We start from the raw sequence: 18170 nt of genomic DNA on the forward strand, positions 1-18170 counted from the left end.
CTGGAAGCTCTGTCCAGAAGTTATTGTCTGAAGTTGTCAAACCCATCATGATAACTCTGACCTGCGATTCTTTTCCAGAGAAACGTGAACACATGTTTCTGGGATCACAGATCAGAGAAGTTCTGCAAGGGGAGGCATGAATCAGTAGTACACAGACAGACTACTGTCTATAGTCCTAGCGGCCATGTTTTTTTATTTTTATTTTGGGGAGGACAGTATTGTTTGATACCGTGGGGATAATATGACCCCGCCACGGAAATAGCCCTGTTGTATTGTGACAGGCTACAGTTTCTCTCTGCCTCCCCCTAATCTGAAGCCGCTGAGTGGTACGTTCCCGAACTACTACAATCGCTCCTACAGTAGTAACGTCTCCATATCGCAGTCTATCCAGGGGCGACTCTGCAGAGAGCGCGAGGCGGCGCGGCGGACACAGTGCGCGTTACCACTTCCCGCGTTTGCTTGTGCGCGTGAGCGGTTGCGCGCGCCTGTGTATGTACGTTTACAGGACTGGCTTCAGCTCCTGCTCCGTCTGCGCTCTTACCGGTCGGCCGTGCAGGATGTGCGGCGGCCCGTCCGCGCTGTGACCCGGAGTTGTACCACCGGCAAACACCGCTCCGGGATGTCTTCCCCAGGCTCCACTGACAGCGGCAAGAGGGACTCCTGTAGGTTCTCCGCTGCTCTCCATCACCTCGCCTCATCGGATACGGTCGCTCCTCGAGACCTGTGGCGCGCGCCGCTCCGTGCGTTTACCTTCACGCTTTCGGTGTCGGCACGTAACGGCAGCCGGGTGCCGGGCGATATGCGTTCGCGATCTGCCCAAAGTCGGAGACGGAGTACAAGATTGCGGGGCTCTGCAACTTTCAACAGCCGTCAGGGAAGCAGTGAGCGGGGACGAGGGCTCCTTTTCATGCTCTTTTTAGGGGTGTGCACTTGCGCCGTAAACGACGTTCAGTACGCCGGTGTTTCGGTGCAGGTTCCGCCTAATGCGTGCCGATGCATTTTAGCGACTTTAAATTATGATGATTTGGGGTCTTTGCACGACAGCAAATTTTATATGAAAACCCCGAAGCCGTGGCGTTCCTGCATGAATCATCTGACATTTTTATTCGTTTAAGCCGACGGAGCAGCCTGCCACTGTTTGGATTGTTAATTAGTTTAGTCCTGCCGTGAGGAATAAGAATGACACGCAGTTAAATTTCAGGAGTGCCGTGTGTCTGGCCTACTTAATAGATGATTTAAAAAAAAATCTTTACTGTTTCAGAATGCTATTTTCAGTGTCTTAAATTGTTGATAATGATTAACAGAGTAACAGTAGGACTTGGTGAACAGAATTTCATGTTATGGCTTCAGTTATGGTGGGGTGGGGTGGGATCGATTGCCTCTGTCAGAGTGGTGCTTGTATCATTGCTCTCCTTTTTCTGTCAGTGGTCTGCTTGGCTCTTGACTTGATTTCACCATCTGGGTTCTGTAGCTCACACTTGGAAGACTCCCATCTGTAGTGTTAACTGCAAGTTCCCTTGAGCAACTTCAGGCTTTTAAACTTATAATTTAATAGATTGTTTTTGGGCAACTCTGATCCTTCAGTCCTACTGAATTTGTCTAACCTGTTGACCAGGAACGTGTATCATGGTACTGGATTTCCTGCTTAGCCAGATAACTTTGTAGATTTAAGGTACTACAATTTAAATGGACTTTATCTTCATTCACTTACATTTAGCCAAGACTACCTTAAATAAAAAAATGTATCCAGCTAAGCAAGAAATCCGGCTTTGTGATACAGACCCCTGGTCCTTAATATCCAGATAGGGATGTTAGTTAAGTTTGTCTGAGGTCTGTGATTGGATCTTGTGTGAAGGACTCCTTTTCCCATGTTCCCCTGGGGCATTCCTTGAAATTAGCCTCTCCGCATGGGCGCAGTACGGTCATGTCACCCATGCTTGTTGGGGTGAGGCTTTGAGAGCAGAGGAGATGGGTGTGATTGCAGCATGTGTGTATTACAGTTCAGGTGGATGCTGTCACAGTGAGGCTGGAAACACACACCTGGCCCTTCCCTTCCTGGCTGTTCCCATGCTTCCCTCGTGGAGATGCTTTGCCTCAGAGATCTAGAATAAAGCACTAATTGCATTAGAATTCTGTAGAGCAGAAACTAAGCTCTGCACTGTGTTAGACTGTGCTGGAGACATCCATCCTGAGCCCAATAAATGGCTTTGGCTTCACGCAGTAATTTTTGTCTGGTCTTTAATATGAATGTCAGACACATGATTGTAATCCAATGTCTGTACTGAAAATGAGGGAGCGAGTGTAACCTTTGGTGCTCCAGCTCTGATTTCCCACCGCAGGGGGTGCTTGGTGTTTCCCTTGGAGTGATGGTGCCTCCTTTTGGGGCTAGTCCTGGGCCTTCTCCATGTGCACCTCTGCCCACAGAGTGATGGACTCCTAGCATTAAGGAAACATTAGCTGTAATATTCCGCCGGTACTGAACCGGCCGCGGCATCTTTATTGTTGTCAGCCGGCTGCCCTGCTGGGTCTTCATTAACAGGCGGCAGAAGGGTGTGGGGGGGTGCTTGGGGGAGGTGTATTAATTCAAGCTGCCTTTTCTCATCTGTTTGTAACCCACTTTACTGCTGGTGCCTGAAGCAAGGTCTTCATGTTAATTACTGCTATTTCTGTACCGCGGTGCTGTCCACACCTCCATGCCGGCGTGCAGGATGGGCCCAGGTGCGCTGAGCGTGTGGGGGGGCAGCGAGAGATGTGTTGTCGGTGCACGCTAATTGGTGGGAGGAGGGGCAATGAGGATAAGGGAGCCCCTCCTCTACATTTCAGCGGAGCGACGGCTGATGTCTTTCTGGTGAAATTCTGTTCAAGAAAAAAAGCCACTTGAGTGTCTATCCCCCCCTCCCCTGTTTACACCCCCCGACGGTCACCCCCGCCCCCCCCCCCCCCACCTTCTGCAAACTCCCAGTGCAGCTGTCACTGGTGCAAGGAGGCTGAGCTGTTACTTTGTTCCTGAATAGTCTGATTGCGATGGGAACTGCTCACCTGGGGGGGCTTTCCGCACGGTGGAGGAGCTATGAGGGAAACAAGGTGAGGAGGATCTCTTGGCCAAAGCCCCCCCACCCTTCAAGGAAGCTGCTGTCCTTCACAGCTGGGTGGGGGGTTAGGGTGCTGGCATGGCAACAGTGGGCACAAGCATTCCAGTTTGGGGGGAGGGTGATATGCTGGGTTGGAGTGTGTGGGGGGGGGATTAAAACTATTGTTCTGCAGGCTCTTATGATGACAAACAGGGTGCTCAGGTGTTCTTATGAAAACAAACCAAAGTTCTGATCCATCATTATGTACTATTTATTGAAGTGAATTATGCTCAACCTGAGGCTGCTGGGAGGGGGGAGGGGGTGGCGGCGTCCTAGCAACAGGCTGGACCTGGCATGCCTGCAGCATGTTTGGGGCTTCATTACATTCAGCGGGGGGGGGGGCTGGGTGACAGCCCACACATCCCATAGAGCGTTAGGAACGGAGAGTTCCTCACGGTGCTGAAATAGAAGTAGCCACAGGATGAAGGTGTCATCGGCCTGCAAAGCCGCTTCTAGAAAAATCCTCCATCCCAAATGCCATGGCCTGTCGCCATGATCACCATGGTCCTGGGTTCACAGAGGCGTGCGGCAGATGACATCATCCTGAATCAGGACCAGTTTGACACCCCACACAAAAGTAACGATGAATTTAGGCATGCCCCTCCCCCCGGTCTGCTTGCGGTCAGTTGTCGTCTACACTCCACCCATGGCTGATGGAGGGACCATTACGTCTGGGTTCCTGGGGTCGGATTTATTTATTCATTTGAACAATTTGCCTGCAGTGACCCCTACTCCTAGGGATACCTGAGAAGGGACAGAGAGGGAGATCGAGTACCTAATTGGTTGTGAAACAGGAGCTCAGAGGAGAACGGGGGAAATGGGAGGTTTGAATTTAATGAGCTGCTTGATCGCTGAAGTCTCCAGTGGAATTGTGTAGTGTATGCTTACAGGTCACTGTAAACCGTTAATGCTGCAGGTCTGACCAAAGGTGGTGTGAGAGAATCTGCTGTGCGTTCAGTTGTTTAGTTTTGGTTCAGTTTATGTCTGTAGTTCTGGTTCAGACAGATCCTCAGTTCACCATTCCTGTAAGTGGATAGCCCCTGTGACCGAGGAACCACTCAAGATTCGGCTGCAGAGATTAGTGTGTAAGCATTTCGGGCCCCAGGTGCGATTCAGCCCCCTCAAGATCGGCTCAAACCCTTAAGCAAAAATGTCTTATTTTAAAATGTTTTTGCTAGTCAAGTTTAATTAGGTCTCCCGGGTGTCACGCCTCAGGTTTGACACATGACATGTGGTAGAATTTTATTCTATGTGTTAAAAAAAAATAAAAAAAAATAAAATAATAATAAATTTCTTGACAGATTGTTTAATATGCTGCAGCATTAAAATATAGTTTATATATTAAAGCCTGATCCTCATGTGGTCTCCTGGGGGTAGATTTATTAAACCAAAAAAAAATGGTAGTTAAATTTAAAAAATGCTATGTGATTAATATACCAAAGGCAAGTACCTATGGACAGGCATATGCGTTAAAAACCACTGCTATCAGCAGAGGGCAGCGTTCCTTCCTTTATTCAGCACCCCATTGGCGGGAAAAAGGATGCCAAACAAGCCCTGCAGGCAGACCTTTGCACCTGTGCCATACTAATGGGTTCTCCTTGCTGATTTTGTCACCTTCCTCCCGCCAGTTCTCGAGATAAATGGTGTGGTTTTCCATGCATGTTACCACACTCCCTTCCAGGAAGTTAGCCGGCTCTCCTGGGAAGGCCCCGGATTTCTTTATTCCTTAATCAAAACCCTCATAACTGAAGCGCTTGCGTGCCTCTTGCGTTCAGTGCAGGCTAATCTCACTGCATGCTCTTCACAAATCCAACTGGGGATTCGCTGCCTGCTGAGGCAGCCTACCGGCTAAGTGCCCCAGCCCGCCCCCCCCCCCCCCCCCCCCAAAGGTGGATTTAGCAGTTGTTTACCTGATTCCCATGAATCTGGGGACATGTTTGGCTACCTACGTTAATAGGTCTGTACTGCACATCACAAGGCCATAGACATTGACTGCCGAGGCTCACTGACCTTGGCTTATGTGTGATTGCTATTAGGGTATTTCGTTAAAGTAGTTTCCATAGCAATGTTTGAAATCCTACATGTATATAATGAGAAATTAACACAGTATATCTGCAGTTGGATAGTTATATTTCGAAAATAATAAGGAATGGGCTGGTGTGCTGATGACTGCTCAGAGTCATGACATGTATTGTCAGTACTGCGTGTTTTTGTCCTTAAAGCATTTCATGTCTACCTATTTGGTGAGAAGCGGCTGCCTAGAGTGCCATCTTCTGAGGGGGTGCCAACTTGGCAAGGGGTCAGCACTGATGCTCAGGGCTCCACGTGAGCTTTGCCCTCCACTGCCTGAAAGCCACATTTGGGTCCTGAGGTCTCTGTAAAACAGCAGTTGTCTCCTGTTCAGTGGTAGGGTCTAGAAAAACAAAGGCATAAACTAGCGATTAGTAGCTGCGTCCCTCATGCATCCCCTGGGTTTCTTGGGTTGGACTTTGAGCCTCCCTTGACTTGATTGAGAGCTTAATTTGCTCACCCTGGTCTCACATTATCGTCCTGCAGTTTTTCGGCCTTCAGTGCCGAGGAGTGGAAACGCTGCCCATTACTGTCCTTCTGAGACGGCCGTTCAGAGCCGTGGCCCCCGGTCGGGCTAGTGGGATTTCTGCGGGGGGGTCACCCTCTATTTCCCTTCCTTTTATCCCTCCATTCGCAGCGCTGGCTTGCTGGAGCGCCTGGCCATAAAGGGTGCCCCTTGCCACTGTTTCCAGCAAGCTCAGCGCTCTGTCTGGGGGCCCGCTTCGCTGCCCGCTGGGCTTTATTCTTGAAGTTAAATTAGGAGCTCCAGCAGAGCTCCCTGTCGTACAAACACTTGCAGGGTAGTTAAAGGTTAGTTACATCTGAGGCAGGAACAAGGAGTGCCTGGGGGCACAATGGAGACATGTGGTTCAGATAGCCGTCTGGGTGTGGAGTAGCTTTGTCTGCTCCGGCTTAAGCTGACGTGCAGAAATGTGCCCCGACTCTTGAACAGCATTAAATGAATTGCATCAGCCTTTGTAGCAGAAGCACCTGGACATAGTCTGCCTATTAAATTTCGATGCGTGCTCACTCGCAGGATTGGCTGCTTGTGGCAGTAGTCAGGCCAGCGTGTATCGAAATGTCACGCATGGATCACAGGCCGCATGTGCTGGCGTCCTGCTTAAAACGGTGACTCATCCCTCCCCCGACTTGAACGATAAACAAGAAAACGTACATTGAAGTATATTCAATGTATTCAGCACTTTTATACCAACACTCCCAGATACTGACTTTCGTTGATTCAGTTCAGTTATTACCAAAGCTGTGGTTTTAAGCCTGTTTCTTTTATTAGCGTGACGTGGCCCTGTTGGTTAATTGGGCTTGGGTTGGCTTACGCAGACCCCCCCCTTGTGCCCCTACACTCTCAGATGGGGCTTCTGCTGTGGAGGATAAAAGACAAATCCGGCTAAAAGCTGCATCCTGCATCACAGGCGAACGCAGCCTCCCAGTGCTCCGCACCTGCTGACTCACTCATGCCTGATTTTTTTTTTTTTTCGCATGGCTGCCAGCACCAAGCGGCTCCGGTCATGAAGCGGGGGGGGGGGGGGGGGTGTGAATTTATTCTCAGAAATTTCACAGCACAAATGGCAGTGGCCGCCCCCATTTGCAGACATCGCCACCCTGTGTGACAAAAGAGAAAGCGTGACTGTGTTATTGGGGCGTTTCGTAACTCGTATCTGTTTCGTGACCCAGTGATTTTCCTTACGATAGAGATGTAAACCCTTCTTCACTGAGGTGTGGGTGGAATACCCTTCAGGCTGGCTACTAGGTTCCATTCTGGTTCCATTCTCAGAATTTGTGTAATGGACATGTGCCATGCGCCATGTTACGTGCAACAGTAGAGGGCACTGGTGAGTCCAAGGTTGGGTTAGGGTTAACCACAGTGCCTCCCTGCTGTAACAGATATTTTGTTGATGCTGGAGAGCAGTTACTGATTCAGCTACTTGGGATTCTGGTAGAGAACGTGGATGCATTCACCGCGAGCCTCTCTGCACCCTAATGGCCCTCTGAGTTTCGCACCCCTTCTGATGGTATGGGGGGGCATTATGCTTCAGTAACAGGCCCCCTAAACACCAGCAGCAGCGGTGGTGGGGGTGGTTCATTTATGCAGAGATGTGACCATCAAAACCTTTATAAAGACCCGTTCTGCCGCAATCATTTCCTTTTCTCTGAATAACTTTTTTTTAAAGGCAAATGGCATCTTGGGGTGCGTCTGCGTGCTCATAGACCCGAGGGAAAGGTGTGCACTTTGCAGGTCCTCCCACTCAGCATTTCATAAACTGGCACATAGATCGCATATACATTTCTTTACAAGGTGGACCTGGCATTCATCATGGCGTCATGAAAGAAACCGCATGTTTTTCATCCTCGCCTTTCTGCACTGCGAAGTTTAATGTCAGCGTGCCGCGTCTCCTTGGTGCCAGAGGCCCTTGACTATAAACACCTGAGATTTGTGGTTATGAATTAGTGTAGAAAAAACCCATATCACCATAATAAACAAAAATGCCACATAACTTGGAATGATTAGCTATGCAACAAATGTTTTTGATAACTTAATATTTTGTTGCTAAAAACTAATAGTACCCCATATAATTTATAGGGTAGACAGTAGTGTTGTTGTACCTTTGACAGGATGTTGATGTGGAGTCCGGCCTTATAACTGCAGTGAAATGGTCCACATCAGCGTTATTGCATTTCCTAATAGATCAGGGTGCACCAATGAATAATCCATCCATTCATCCACCTTTGAACTGCTTATCCTGGCCAGGGCCTCGGTTCTAATGAATAATTCAGCCGAGAAATAAAAGATATGAGTGTGTTTTTCCCCCGGTTGGGACTGGAGACTTGCTTGAGTAGAGCCATCCACATCAACCAATATCTGTGATCGTAGTCAGCTCTGGGCTTACTGTGTGGTTACCTACATAAAGTGATCATAGCAAACAGCTTTACAATGAAATTGCAAATAAGAGAAGGGTAGCTTGTTTGAAAGACCACCTAGATTTTTCTCTATATATCAGTAACTGCAGAAGCTCCATAACCATGAAAATCTCTTCTGGCTCACTGTTCATTCTGCACCCACCAGTCTGTGCTCTTTGGTACTGATGGTGTGCCTTAGCTTTGGTTTCCCTACCGAAGACACAGATGAGTGAGATGCCAGCTCTGAGTTGGTCCACCCTGATGCATTTACTGTCTGCTGAAATATTACGTCTGATGACTTTGATTATCCTCGGCCTGAAATGTGTGACTGTCTGAGCTAATTAGCTCGGTACAGTACTAGCTTTTCATTTTATTATAATGGTTTGGAACAAAATCTCTTTGTTAGGGATGTTAGGCATGAAGGAGCTGGCTGGGATAATAAGGAATAAGAAAGCCAGATTAATGGCTGGCCTGGACCTTTATACATCAGAGAATGCAAGAACCACATCTCTATTCAGCCATGGATTCATAATCAGTGTTCAGCAGGAATAATACAGTTGGATCCATGTGATGGAGGGGAAGTGAACTTAGGGTTCTTTCACCTCCGAACAGTCCCTCCTCCAAGGTGAAGTGTCTCTTTGGAACTGGGATAACAATCATAATTATGAGGTTGTGTGTTGCTACTATCCATCCGTTTTCTGCAGCCACAGGGGTCTGGAGCCTATGCCAGAAACTACAGGTGCAAACTAGGGAGCAACCCAGGATGGGGGGCCTGCCTGTCACGGGGCACTCTCACACACCTACAGGCAATTTGGTAACGCCAATCAGCCTAAGCTTGCTTTTAGAGTGTCGGGGGGAAAACTGGTGCAACACAGAGAACATGCAAACTCCACACACACACACAGCCATGGTGGAGATTTGAACCCTGGTCCCAGAAGTGTGTGAACAGTGCTAACCACTGTGTCACCCCATATACTGATCTAATCTCTCTAATAAGATGTCCTCACAAATTACCCGAACGGGAGTGAGGAAGCGTTTGAATGATCCCTTAGAGTACAGAGCTCTCCATTACTGTGATTGTAAGATACTTGTTAAACCAAGCTGCAGATCTGAGCACATGAGGCCAACCCTGGAGGAAACGCTGGGCTAAAATCACAACCAAATTAGGGAAAGTGATGCTGCTGAAGTGACTAATCAGACACAGGAGGATGTGCCGTGATGAGGTGATGGAAACGGTGATGGAGACGGTGGTGGCTGTGCGTGCCGGAAGAGAGGGATACAGTGTACTGCGCTGCAGTCCGCGGGGTCTCCATTGTTCCGAAGTCTGAGCTGCTCATTCTTCAACTCGAGACCTGATTGGGGCTCCCCGTCTATTTGCTGACTGCCAGAGAGAAGAGCCTCCAGCTGTGACCTGCCAAGTGGTTCTGCTGGGGTTCTGGAAGAAAGGCCAATCTGTCTGATTTAGAAATGTCATCAAAGGAGGGAAGATTTAAAAATAAAAATGGAGAAGTGTGTCATGTTGCACGTGGAGGGTGGCCAGCATACTTCTGCCACTCTGACATTTTACGAGATTCAAATGGGAAAGGAAACTAGAAGATGATAGTGATGAGGACTCAAAAGCAAGCGGTACTGTTCCTGCATTACTCTTGGTTCGTTCAGTTATTTGCCATGTGACTTAATTGCAAATATCCAGTTGCTCAACCTGTTTCATGAATTCATGTCCATAAATAAGAAGTCTCTCTCCCTCTCAAACCTATAAGGCTGACTGTAGTTTATCCATGCTTTAGCGCACTGTAAGTAGTACCTTCCTTTGTGGTTCACTATAAAGGATTCACAAGGTTGCTGCATGATTATGGATTCTTTTAAAATTCTACATTTGATAAGTCTGCTGATATATAGATATTTAAATATGCAATGGGAAAAGGTGGTTGGGTTGGGAAATCGTGAGCAATGTATGCAACAGCCTCTGGAGCTAAAGGGACACCAAAGAGATGACCAGAAAAGATATTCCTCATGCTCCTGGATCTAAGGGGTAATGCAAAATCAGGCATTACCCAACGAGTGCCTGGCAAAATCAGGCATTACCCAACGAGTGCCTGGCAAAATCAGGCATTACCCAACGAGTGCCTGGCAAAATCAGGCATTACCCAACGAGTGCCTGGCAAAATCAGGCATTACCCACGAGTGCCTGGCAAAATCAGGCATTACCCAACGAGTGCCTGTTGGATCTTTCATGCATCTAGTCTTGTTCTGGTGATGTCTTCAGGGAGGTCAGTGAGAAAGGCTGGCGTGGAATAATGCCTGTATATCACAAATAACGGATACCACAATGGTCTATGGGGCAGTCTGGAAGCATTAGGATTTAGCATTTTAAGAGCAGCACATTGCTCTGAAGCAGAGAGGTATAAATGTATTTTTGGTGCACCTGGCGAGGTTAAGGCCTCGTTTTCATTCTAATGACATCAATGGTCAGTCAGCCGTATAGTTCGCCCATCTGATTGTGATCTGACCCTGTTTTCCTATCAGGACATGACTGGCCTGTGATTCAGCCCGCCTGCAGTTTCACACTCCCACGTTGCTTGCAGGCGTTTGCACAAAGGATTCTGGGAAGGTCAGCACACTATCCGGTGCAAAATGAGGCAGGGGAAAAGCTTGCACTTCCTGATGTTGAAGGTGAGGTCCACTGTCTGACATCAGGCAACACCGGGACATGGCATCCTCTGCTGGGGACGGTGGGGTTTGGTGTCATGCTGCACTGTGATGTCATACTTGTACAGGCTCACTGCCTACTGAGAGGACTTTGATTTGATTGGATATTAGCTGGCATGCTGATGACAGGTGGGAGACGGGAGGGTGAGTTAGCCGCCTTATGCACAGTCCCGCCTCCGCCTCCTCTCCCGCTCTGCTCTGTGCAGATGAAGCTGCTCCGCACATCTACCCAAACTGATCTCCTGGAATTAGACATCAGCATGAGAATAGAAACCCGGAGTTTTCTTTGGCGAGGAAAATCGGGTGCCTCCTGATGTCTTCAAGAGATTGTTGCATGCTGTGTGCATCGTGACTCATTATAGTGTGCGCTGTGTGGTTTATCGAATAGCTTATTATAATGAGGGTGCTGCTTTCGGCATTAACCAAAAAGGGGAAAGCATGGCTTCCCTTGTTACTGACTAACACTCTAGTGTTGGATTTTTTAAACATTCTTCTTCTATCCGCCCATCCATTCTGTGACAACTCAAGCGATCCTCGTTAAATATCCCTGCCAAATGACTTCTGGTTTAGTCAGTGCAGTGACCTTTGGAGGACTCGGCATCCCAGGTAATTTTACCCGTAGCCCATCGGCATTGGGCCTGCCTCTTCATAACATTTTTTCGCCGCTGTAAGGGCCCATACAGTATCAGTGGCCCTGAAGGGGTGACTGCATTCCTGCTGCGACACTATGGACCTCTTAATGCTTCACTGCAGATTACTGACTGTGTTATTTTGATCTCTGGACTGTGCAACATGGAGACACAGCCTTACAGGATCTCAGAAATCAGTTTCTCAAGAATGACACAAGCTTCTAACTGCCGTGTCCGACTGCTGTCGTATAGATTTCAAGGCCAGAAGGGAGGCCTTTAGCAAGCTCGACGGTGAAATAGCTGCTGTAAAATGTGAACGGGGGCTCCGAGTCACTTGTGGGTTTACAGCAAAGTGCTATGTCTTTGTCTTCATGAGGCAGCTTTACTAGTCTTTTGCCTTCTGGTCCTAAGGTATGGTAGGCTGGGCTCACAGTCACCACTGCTTTTCGCATGCCACATTTAGTCTTATCTATAATGTGGGGGTGGGGAAGTAGATTCCACGGGCTGCCTGCCCCTCGTCTTTCGGCTGAGGCTGAGATGATGCAATTGGACAGGTCTACTATCCTCTTGGCACACGGACAGACAGGAGCTGACAGACCATGCCGGGCTCTGTCTTCCAACACTCCCCACCCCCCCTCCCCTCTGTCTCGGCCCATTTTACTTGAAGTCTGCCCAGGGCAGTGAAACGTGAGGGCGGACCCCATTTATATGGATGGATGTGGTGGGCGACAGGTTCCTGCGCGTTCCAGGTGTCAGCAGACGGGTCTTCGCCCAGCAGACACTGGCACGCACATGTGAGTGGGCTGTCGTCCATTTGCATCACAGAGAAATGAGGATTATCCACGTAATGAAGCAGGCAGGTGAGATGAGGAATATTGAGAGAGGGATGGATGTCATGGAGAGCAGGAGCGGTGATTCTGCAGGAGGAACCTGGAACACAGAGGAAACCTGTGTGATGCGTCGAGGACATGCAAAGTTCACGATGAGAGCGGAGGTGGAATTCAAACCCCCAGATTTGGAGGTGTGACACAACAGTGCTACACAAGACACTTTCCCACCCCCAAAGAGGAGCTGATGAAGGAGGCAAATGTGGAATCGATCTTGTTTACAGAAGATGTATCTGATGAAAACCCTTAAAGGAAGTGGATCTGAAGGGTGAAGCTGTCCCCTACTCCTTAGTAGATGAGAATAATAAACACTTCCACTCAAGGAACTGGATGTTCTTGGTCTCCAGCTTTTGCCTTCTGGTCCTAAGGTAGAGAGCCCTCTTCAGGACACCACCTCACCGCTTTCTGTTCCTCCCTCACAGCACCGCCCTCACAGCACCGCCGTCAAAGTCTGCCAATTCACTTTCAGATATTGCTTGCATTTTTCATGTCTTACTATGCTGCTGAAGAGCATGGTGTTATTTGTAGGAGGCCAGAAAGTTGTTTCCTCATAAAGCCTGTTTCATGTATGCCTTTTACGGTTCCTGCAAGGCCATTACTTCGTAACGATACCCCAGTCTCTTCAGATTAAAGTGGAAATGACTTGGTTTATGTAAAAGGGTGTGCAGGGGTCTCTAGTCATTAGGCAAGCTGAGAAGGTTCTAGCGATGGCCTTGCTGATACATTATTAATGGCAGGATGAGCACTGCCAGGCAATAGTAGCAGGTTGAAGTTGTACCCAGCTCAGCCCAGCATGGAGCTGGACTGTGCCTCTCAGACTGACAGGAGGCACCCTGCTCATCCACCCAAGAGGGACTCGGTATGTCATGTGACTGGGGCCCCCTGGGGCTCATCTGGAGACCAACAGCGTGCAGTGTGCCTCCGGGGAGCCGGCAGAGGAAAGCGCTGTCATGCAGGCCTTGTGTGAGTGTCGCAAGCTGAGGATGGAGAGGCCTGGACACACGGCTGATACTGTGGCCGGTGGAATCGGGCCTTCAGCCAATCATGCAAGTTCCTGCTTTTTATGCTACCGTCTCAAACAAGGTACAGCCGATTTCCACCGGGACGGGCGTACAGTTAACGAGCGGTTTAGGCACTTTACAAAGACATGGGTGAGTGACAGATGGGCAGTTGTCTTGGCAGCATGCAAGCAAAAAGCGTAATTAAAACCTCCAGTAAGTAACTTAATAAAACAAAAGGTTTTATGACCAGCTCCAATTATACAAACTCAAAAATGAGCGTAATACCTCGCCGAGCGCGTAACCCTCCACCGCGCTAAGGCATCTGCTGGCAATTAGCTGGCTTCTGCTGTCAGGCTAACAGCCGCTCAGTCAATCACTTTGGGAGGCGCTGATTAGGAGGCTGGCTAATTGCTGGCAGCTAGCGCTCATCGAACGGGTGTGAGGGTTGGCTGTGGAAGGCCTGTGCAGGGAGCGTCTGGGATCTGATGGACGGAGGAATAAGATGGACAGAAAAATTCGAATTATTCTCGGAGCTGTGCTGAACTGAAAGGTTTTAAATTATGAAACCAGGCTAATTAATTTCCTTTTAGAAACATCCATCCGAGTCCTAATCTCCCACGGCTCTTGGAGACAGTGCTGCTTCGAACTCACTTCAATGTGCCTTGCAACCCTCCGGACCAATCCCTAATAAGCAGTGGAAGCACTTGCCATTTACTGCATTAGCTGGACGTATATTCAGGCATTGCTCCGGTGAGGTGGGGGTGGGGGCTGTTGTTTTCTTGGAGAGAGAGGTGCCAATCAAATCGGGGATCAGGAGCATCATCCGGGGCCATCTAGCACCGTGAACAGTACCCTTTTGGAAGGCTGGGGCCTGTAAGAAATGCTGATGTGATGCCAAACTAAAGGGAAGGGGGTATTTGAAAGCACCTCCCCAGGTCCCAGACCTAATCGAGCAGCCTGTGCCCGCCGCCGCCGGCTTTCCCTGCGCTCTTTGCTTTTACCGGCGCACGGTGCTTTAGGCTGGCGTCTGTTTATGGAGGAACAGGGAGAAGCCCTCAATCATGTTATCGCTGTTCTATTATGCGGCCATTACGAACGCGAGCGATCGTCTCAGGGCCAAAGAGCACATCACGTCTCGCAGGGCTCAGCATACACTAAAAGTAAGAACTCGGCCCCCATAGTGGTTTAAGGTTTAAGACTGTGTTCAGCCCCATCTACGTGGTTGTCCGCGTGTCCCCTGCCATAAATCTGTAGAGGCATCTGCAGCTACGGCCTGCCACACCTTGGCAAGCCACTCGGATCATGTCCAGTCTCCACATGCAGCGGTTGCTAGTTGCTTCGTTTCCAACACTCATTGTCTGCCCTGGCACAATTGCTGGTTATTGTGTATTTGGATGTGGTCTTTATGTCTGGGATTACTCTGAGTTCAGGAAGCTTCCAGTTCCCCTCTTTCCTGCATCGTTGCCATTGGAGCACAAGCTCTGCGACATTGTTCTCCGCCGCCGTAAACCAAACGTGCATTATTTAGGATAGTAGCAGCCTTCCTGCCATGATAGAAAACGCAATATGTGCAGAACCGGCTTTTTGACTCGCATTCAGCAGGTCCAAAGTAAAACGAGGTCACATGAACTGGAAGATTCCTGAGGTTGTTTGCGTCCAATAGCTGACATATAATTCACCCTCCGCAGCGGAGCCTGACCCCGAGCAGGACCAGAAGAGGCTGGAAGCAGAGCGCCCCCCACAGGTCAAGCTGAAGGAGAGGCAGAAATTTTTCGAGGAGGCCTTCCAGCAGGACATGGAGCAGTACCTCTCTGCGGGGTACCTACAGATTGCTGACAGGAGAGGTGAGCGGCCATGTTACATTTTTTTTGTATTGTGGCTTTAGAAATGACTTGACTAATTGTGGATTGAGTGTGGTTTACCTTGCTAAATATATTTTATAAATCTTCAAAACTGCCAGAGGACTCAAGTGGTGGTTAGGACTCTGTGACCATGGTCGAAAGGTCACTGGTTCCAGTCCCATGGCAGGCAGTGTTATTTTACCGTTGGGCACTTGAGGAAGGCTCTTATCCCCAAGTGCTGACTGTGATCTCAGATTCTCAGTCATATGTCACTCTGCACAAAAGCATCTGTTAAATAAATGATATTGGCACACAATGAGTCTCACAGCCTATATATATCAGGGTTTTTTTTGAGATCTTAGTTCTGTTTGTTTCTTCTGCCACCATTTAAAAGGAGACTCTGAGAGAGTGTAGAATGATCATCCCCCCCCCCACCTCAGCTGAGATGTTTCCTTCTCAGCCATGTTACTGTGCAAGAGAAAATCTTTCTGTGAGCAATTCCCTTAAGGTCAGGGAGGGCAGACAACTCAGCAAGTCACCTCATATGTAACTGGCCGATAGGGAGGCTGTATGTGGGCATTTCGGGGAGCTCACAACCACGTGCAGTGTGAGAGGTTTCAGTGATGCATTACCGTGGTAACAGTGTCATCTCTCTCTTCTTCTTGCCCGCCCCGTGGCCGTCTCCTGCCGCCTGAGGTACGCAACCCTGCCAGCACAGCAGAAGCGACACATGGCCGCATTACACACGTGTCTGTCTGCTGCGCAGTGCATGCAGTGTCTGTGAAGCATGCACTGGCTGGGGTGGGGGGGGTCACAGCAGTGTGAGTGAGCATGCGGCTGGGGGTACGCTGTCAACTGCACTCTGTATGCTCGGCTGACGGTCTGAATACAAGGGGGAGGGGTGTGCCGTGGACTGGTCGCCATGGCAACATGGGGGGGGGGGGCACATTTCTATGCGTGCCAGCCCATCCATCTGCATGGCAAAGGAGATTTGCGAACATCTCTGGCATTTGATACGACACGTCGCATTTTGGCACCAGTGCCGACAGACAGGACGTGACCCCCCCCCCGACAGACAGCCCCCCCGTGCTCGTCTCCACTGCACCGCTGGGCGCCATGCCATTCCACACAGCTTCTGCCTCCCTAGTACCTCGTGTTGTTCTTGTTGCTTTGTCCGTGGAGCCTCTGATCCTGGGCTTGTGGCATCTTGCCCCACTGGGCACCTTTGCTCGTGTGATCAGGCCTCTACTGGCCCAGGGTTAAAGGTCCCTGCAAGTGTCTCTCACTAGACTCCACCTCTGGCATGTGAGCTGATCCATTCGACACACCCTTGGCTGAAGGATGCCTCTCTCATCTACACTCAGTGGTTCACTGATGGCAAAGCCCTTTGGGATTGCTGGATTTTCCCCTGATTGTGACCCATTTCGCTGTCTGTGTGACGCTCAGAACCTCTAGGGAGCATGTCTTCGATGGAGGTGAACGTGGACATGCTGGAGCAGATGGACTTGATGGATATGTCTGACCAGGAGGCCTTGGACGTCTTCCTGAACTCTGGAGGAGAGGACAACAGCGTGGCTTCACCCATGCTGGGTAAGGCGCAATGAAAGCAATGGGCCTACAGTTCAGAGGGTTAGCTTAGCAGTAATGGAGGGTGACTATAAAGTCATAAAGGTGGAAGAACGGTCATTCCAGCTGCACTGGCCAGAATGCAGGTCACATGACCAACCCAGATTGCTCTGCAGTCACCACAAACCATGCTCATGTTGACCTAAAGCCGAGTCTCCTTTCATTTCGGCCCTTTTCGAAGGGCTGCAAACACACAGAGGAACAGCACAGATGAAAGGACTCTCCGTCCTGGCTTTGTCCTCCATTAATTATCCACTACACCACAAGGACTTAAGGTTGATTGTCTGAAGTCTGAGTCTTGGCCCAGCCGCCCCCCTGCAGGACACTCTGTCCATCTGTGATGTGTCAAGTCCTGCTAGAGAAACCCCTCACGTACAGCTCACACCTTTACAATATTGAAATGGGGGCAGCATGTGGCTTAGTGGGTTAGGATGCTGTGCCTGCGACCGGCAGGTTGCCAGTTCTAATCCCAGCGCTGGCAATGTCACCATTGCGCCCTGGAGCAAGGCCCTTAACCTCAATTGCTCCAAAGTTTGTCTGACCCTGATTTTGCTTAATGCATGTCACTTTGGATAAAGGCACCTGCTGAACAAACCATAAGAAATTAAATGACCCACTGCTCATCAGATTAGCCATTTAACATATGAGTCAATATTTCACACCAACTCCATGTTCCTCTAGGTGGCACTGCAGCAAGCAACACGGCCACACTATATAAACGCGTCACCCTTGCCTTTATTAGCTTCATTAGCCCTTATCTACTGGCCGCCATAACTGAGCCAGTGACCCCCCCCGCCCAGGTCCGGATCTGGAATCCTTCCCGGCGGAGATCACGCTGCAGGTTCCCACACAGGACGAGCTGCGGCACAAGCTGTCCTCCACCTGCACAGGCACGCCGGGCCAGGAGGGCGGGGCACGGAGCGAGGGTGGTACACAAGCCACCTAGAGGCCAACGGAGGATGGGACTGCTTCTGCAGCCAGCGTGAGTGACGCTCACCACACCAACGGGAAATCACTTTTCAGATTGATTGTTTTCTCTAATTTTTCTTTTGTAAAAAGCAAACTGTCTTGTATCTTAACGCTCATTCCTGTGCAGTAAAAATTACCCACCCAGCTTCTACATCATGTACTACAATAAAATGCCTTCTTCTAAGTCCTTCTTTTGTTTGTAATCCACTTATGTACTTACCTAGTCTTGGCTAACCACGCCAAGAGGCAGGTTCTGCTGAAGACCATTTAAATATAGACTCTAGTCTGATAGGGCAGCAACGGGAAGCAGGAGATTGCCTTAGAATAGTGTGGCTGTACAGGCAGAGATAAGTAGGAGCCTGTTTTGGTATCCAAGATAGATGCCTTTTTA

General features: G+C 49.4%; 1 protein-coding gene across 1 annotated transcript; it reads left to right on the plus strand.

Moving 5' to 3' along the window:
- The first annotated feature begins 370 nt into the window (after window positions 1-370).
- dtnbp1b (dystrobrevin binding protein 1b) lies at window positions 371-17966 on the plus strand. Its single transcript, XM_023811998.2, has 4 exons — window positions 371-662; window positions 15032-15187; window positions 16631-16774; window positions 17611-17966. Exons 1-4 carry the CDS (start codon window positions 620-622, stop codon window positions 17754-17756), a joined length of 489 nt encoding a protein of 162 aa, XP_023667766.1. The 5' UTR covers window positions 371-619; the 3' UTR covers window positions 17757-17966.
- Window positions 17967-18170: the final 204 nt, after the last annotated feature.

The sequence above is a fragment of the Paramormyrops kingsleyae genome, chromosome 23 (genome assembly GCF_048594095.1).
Source record: "Paramormyrops kingsleyae isolate MSU_618 chromosome 23, PKINGS_0.4, whole genome shotgun sequence".
Lineage (NCBI taxonomy): Eukaryota > Metazoa > Chordata > Actinopteri > Osteoglossiformes > Mormyridae > Paramormyrops > Paramormyrops kingsleyae.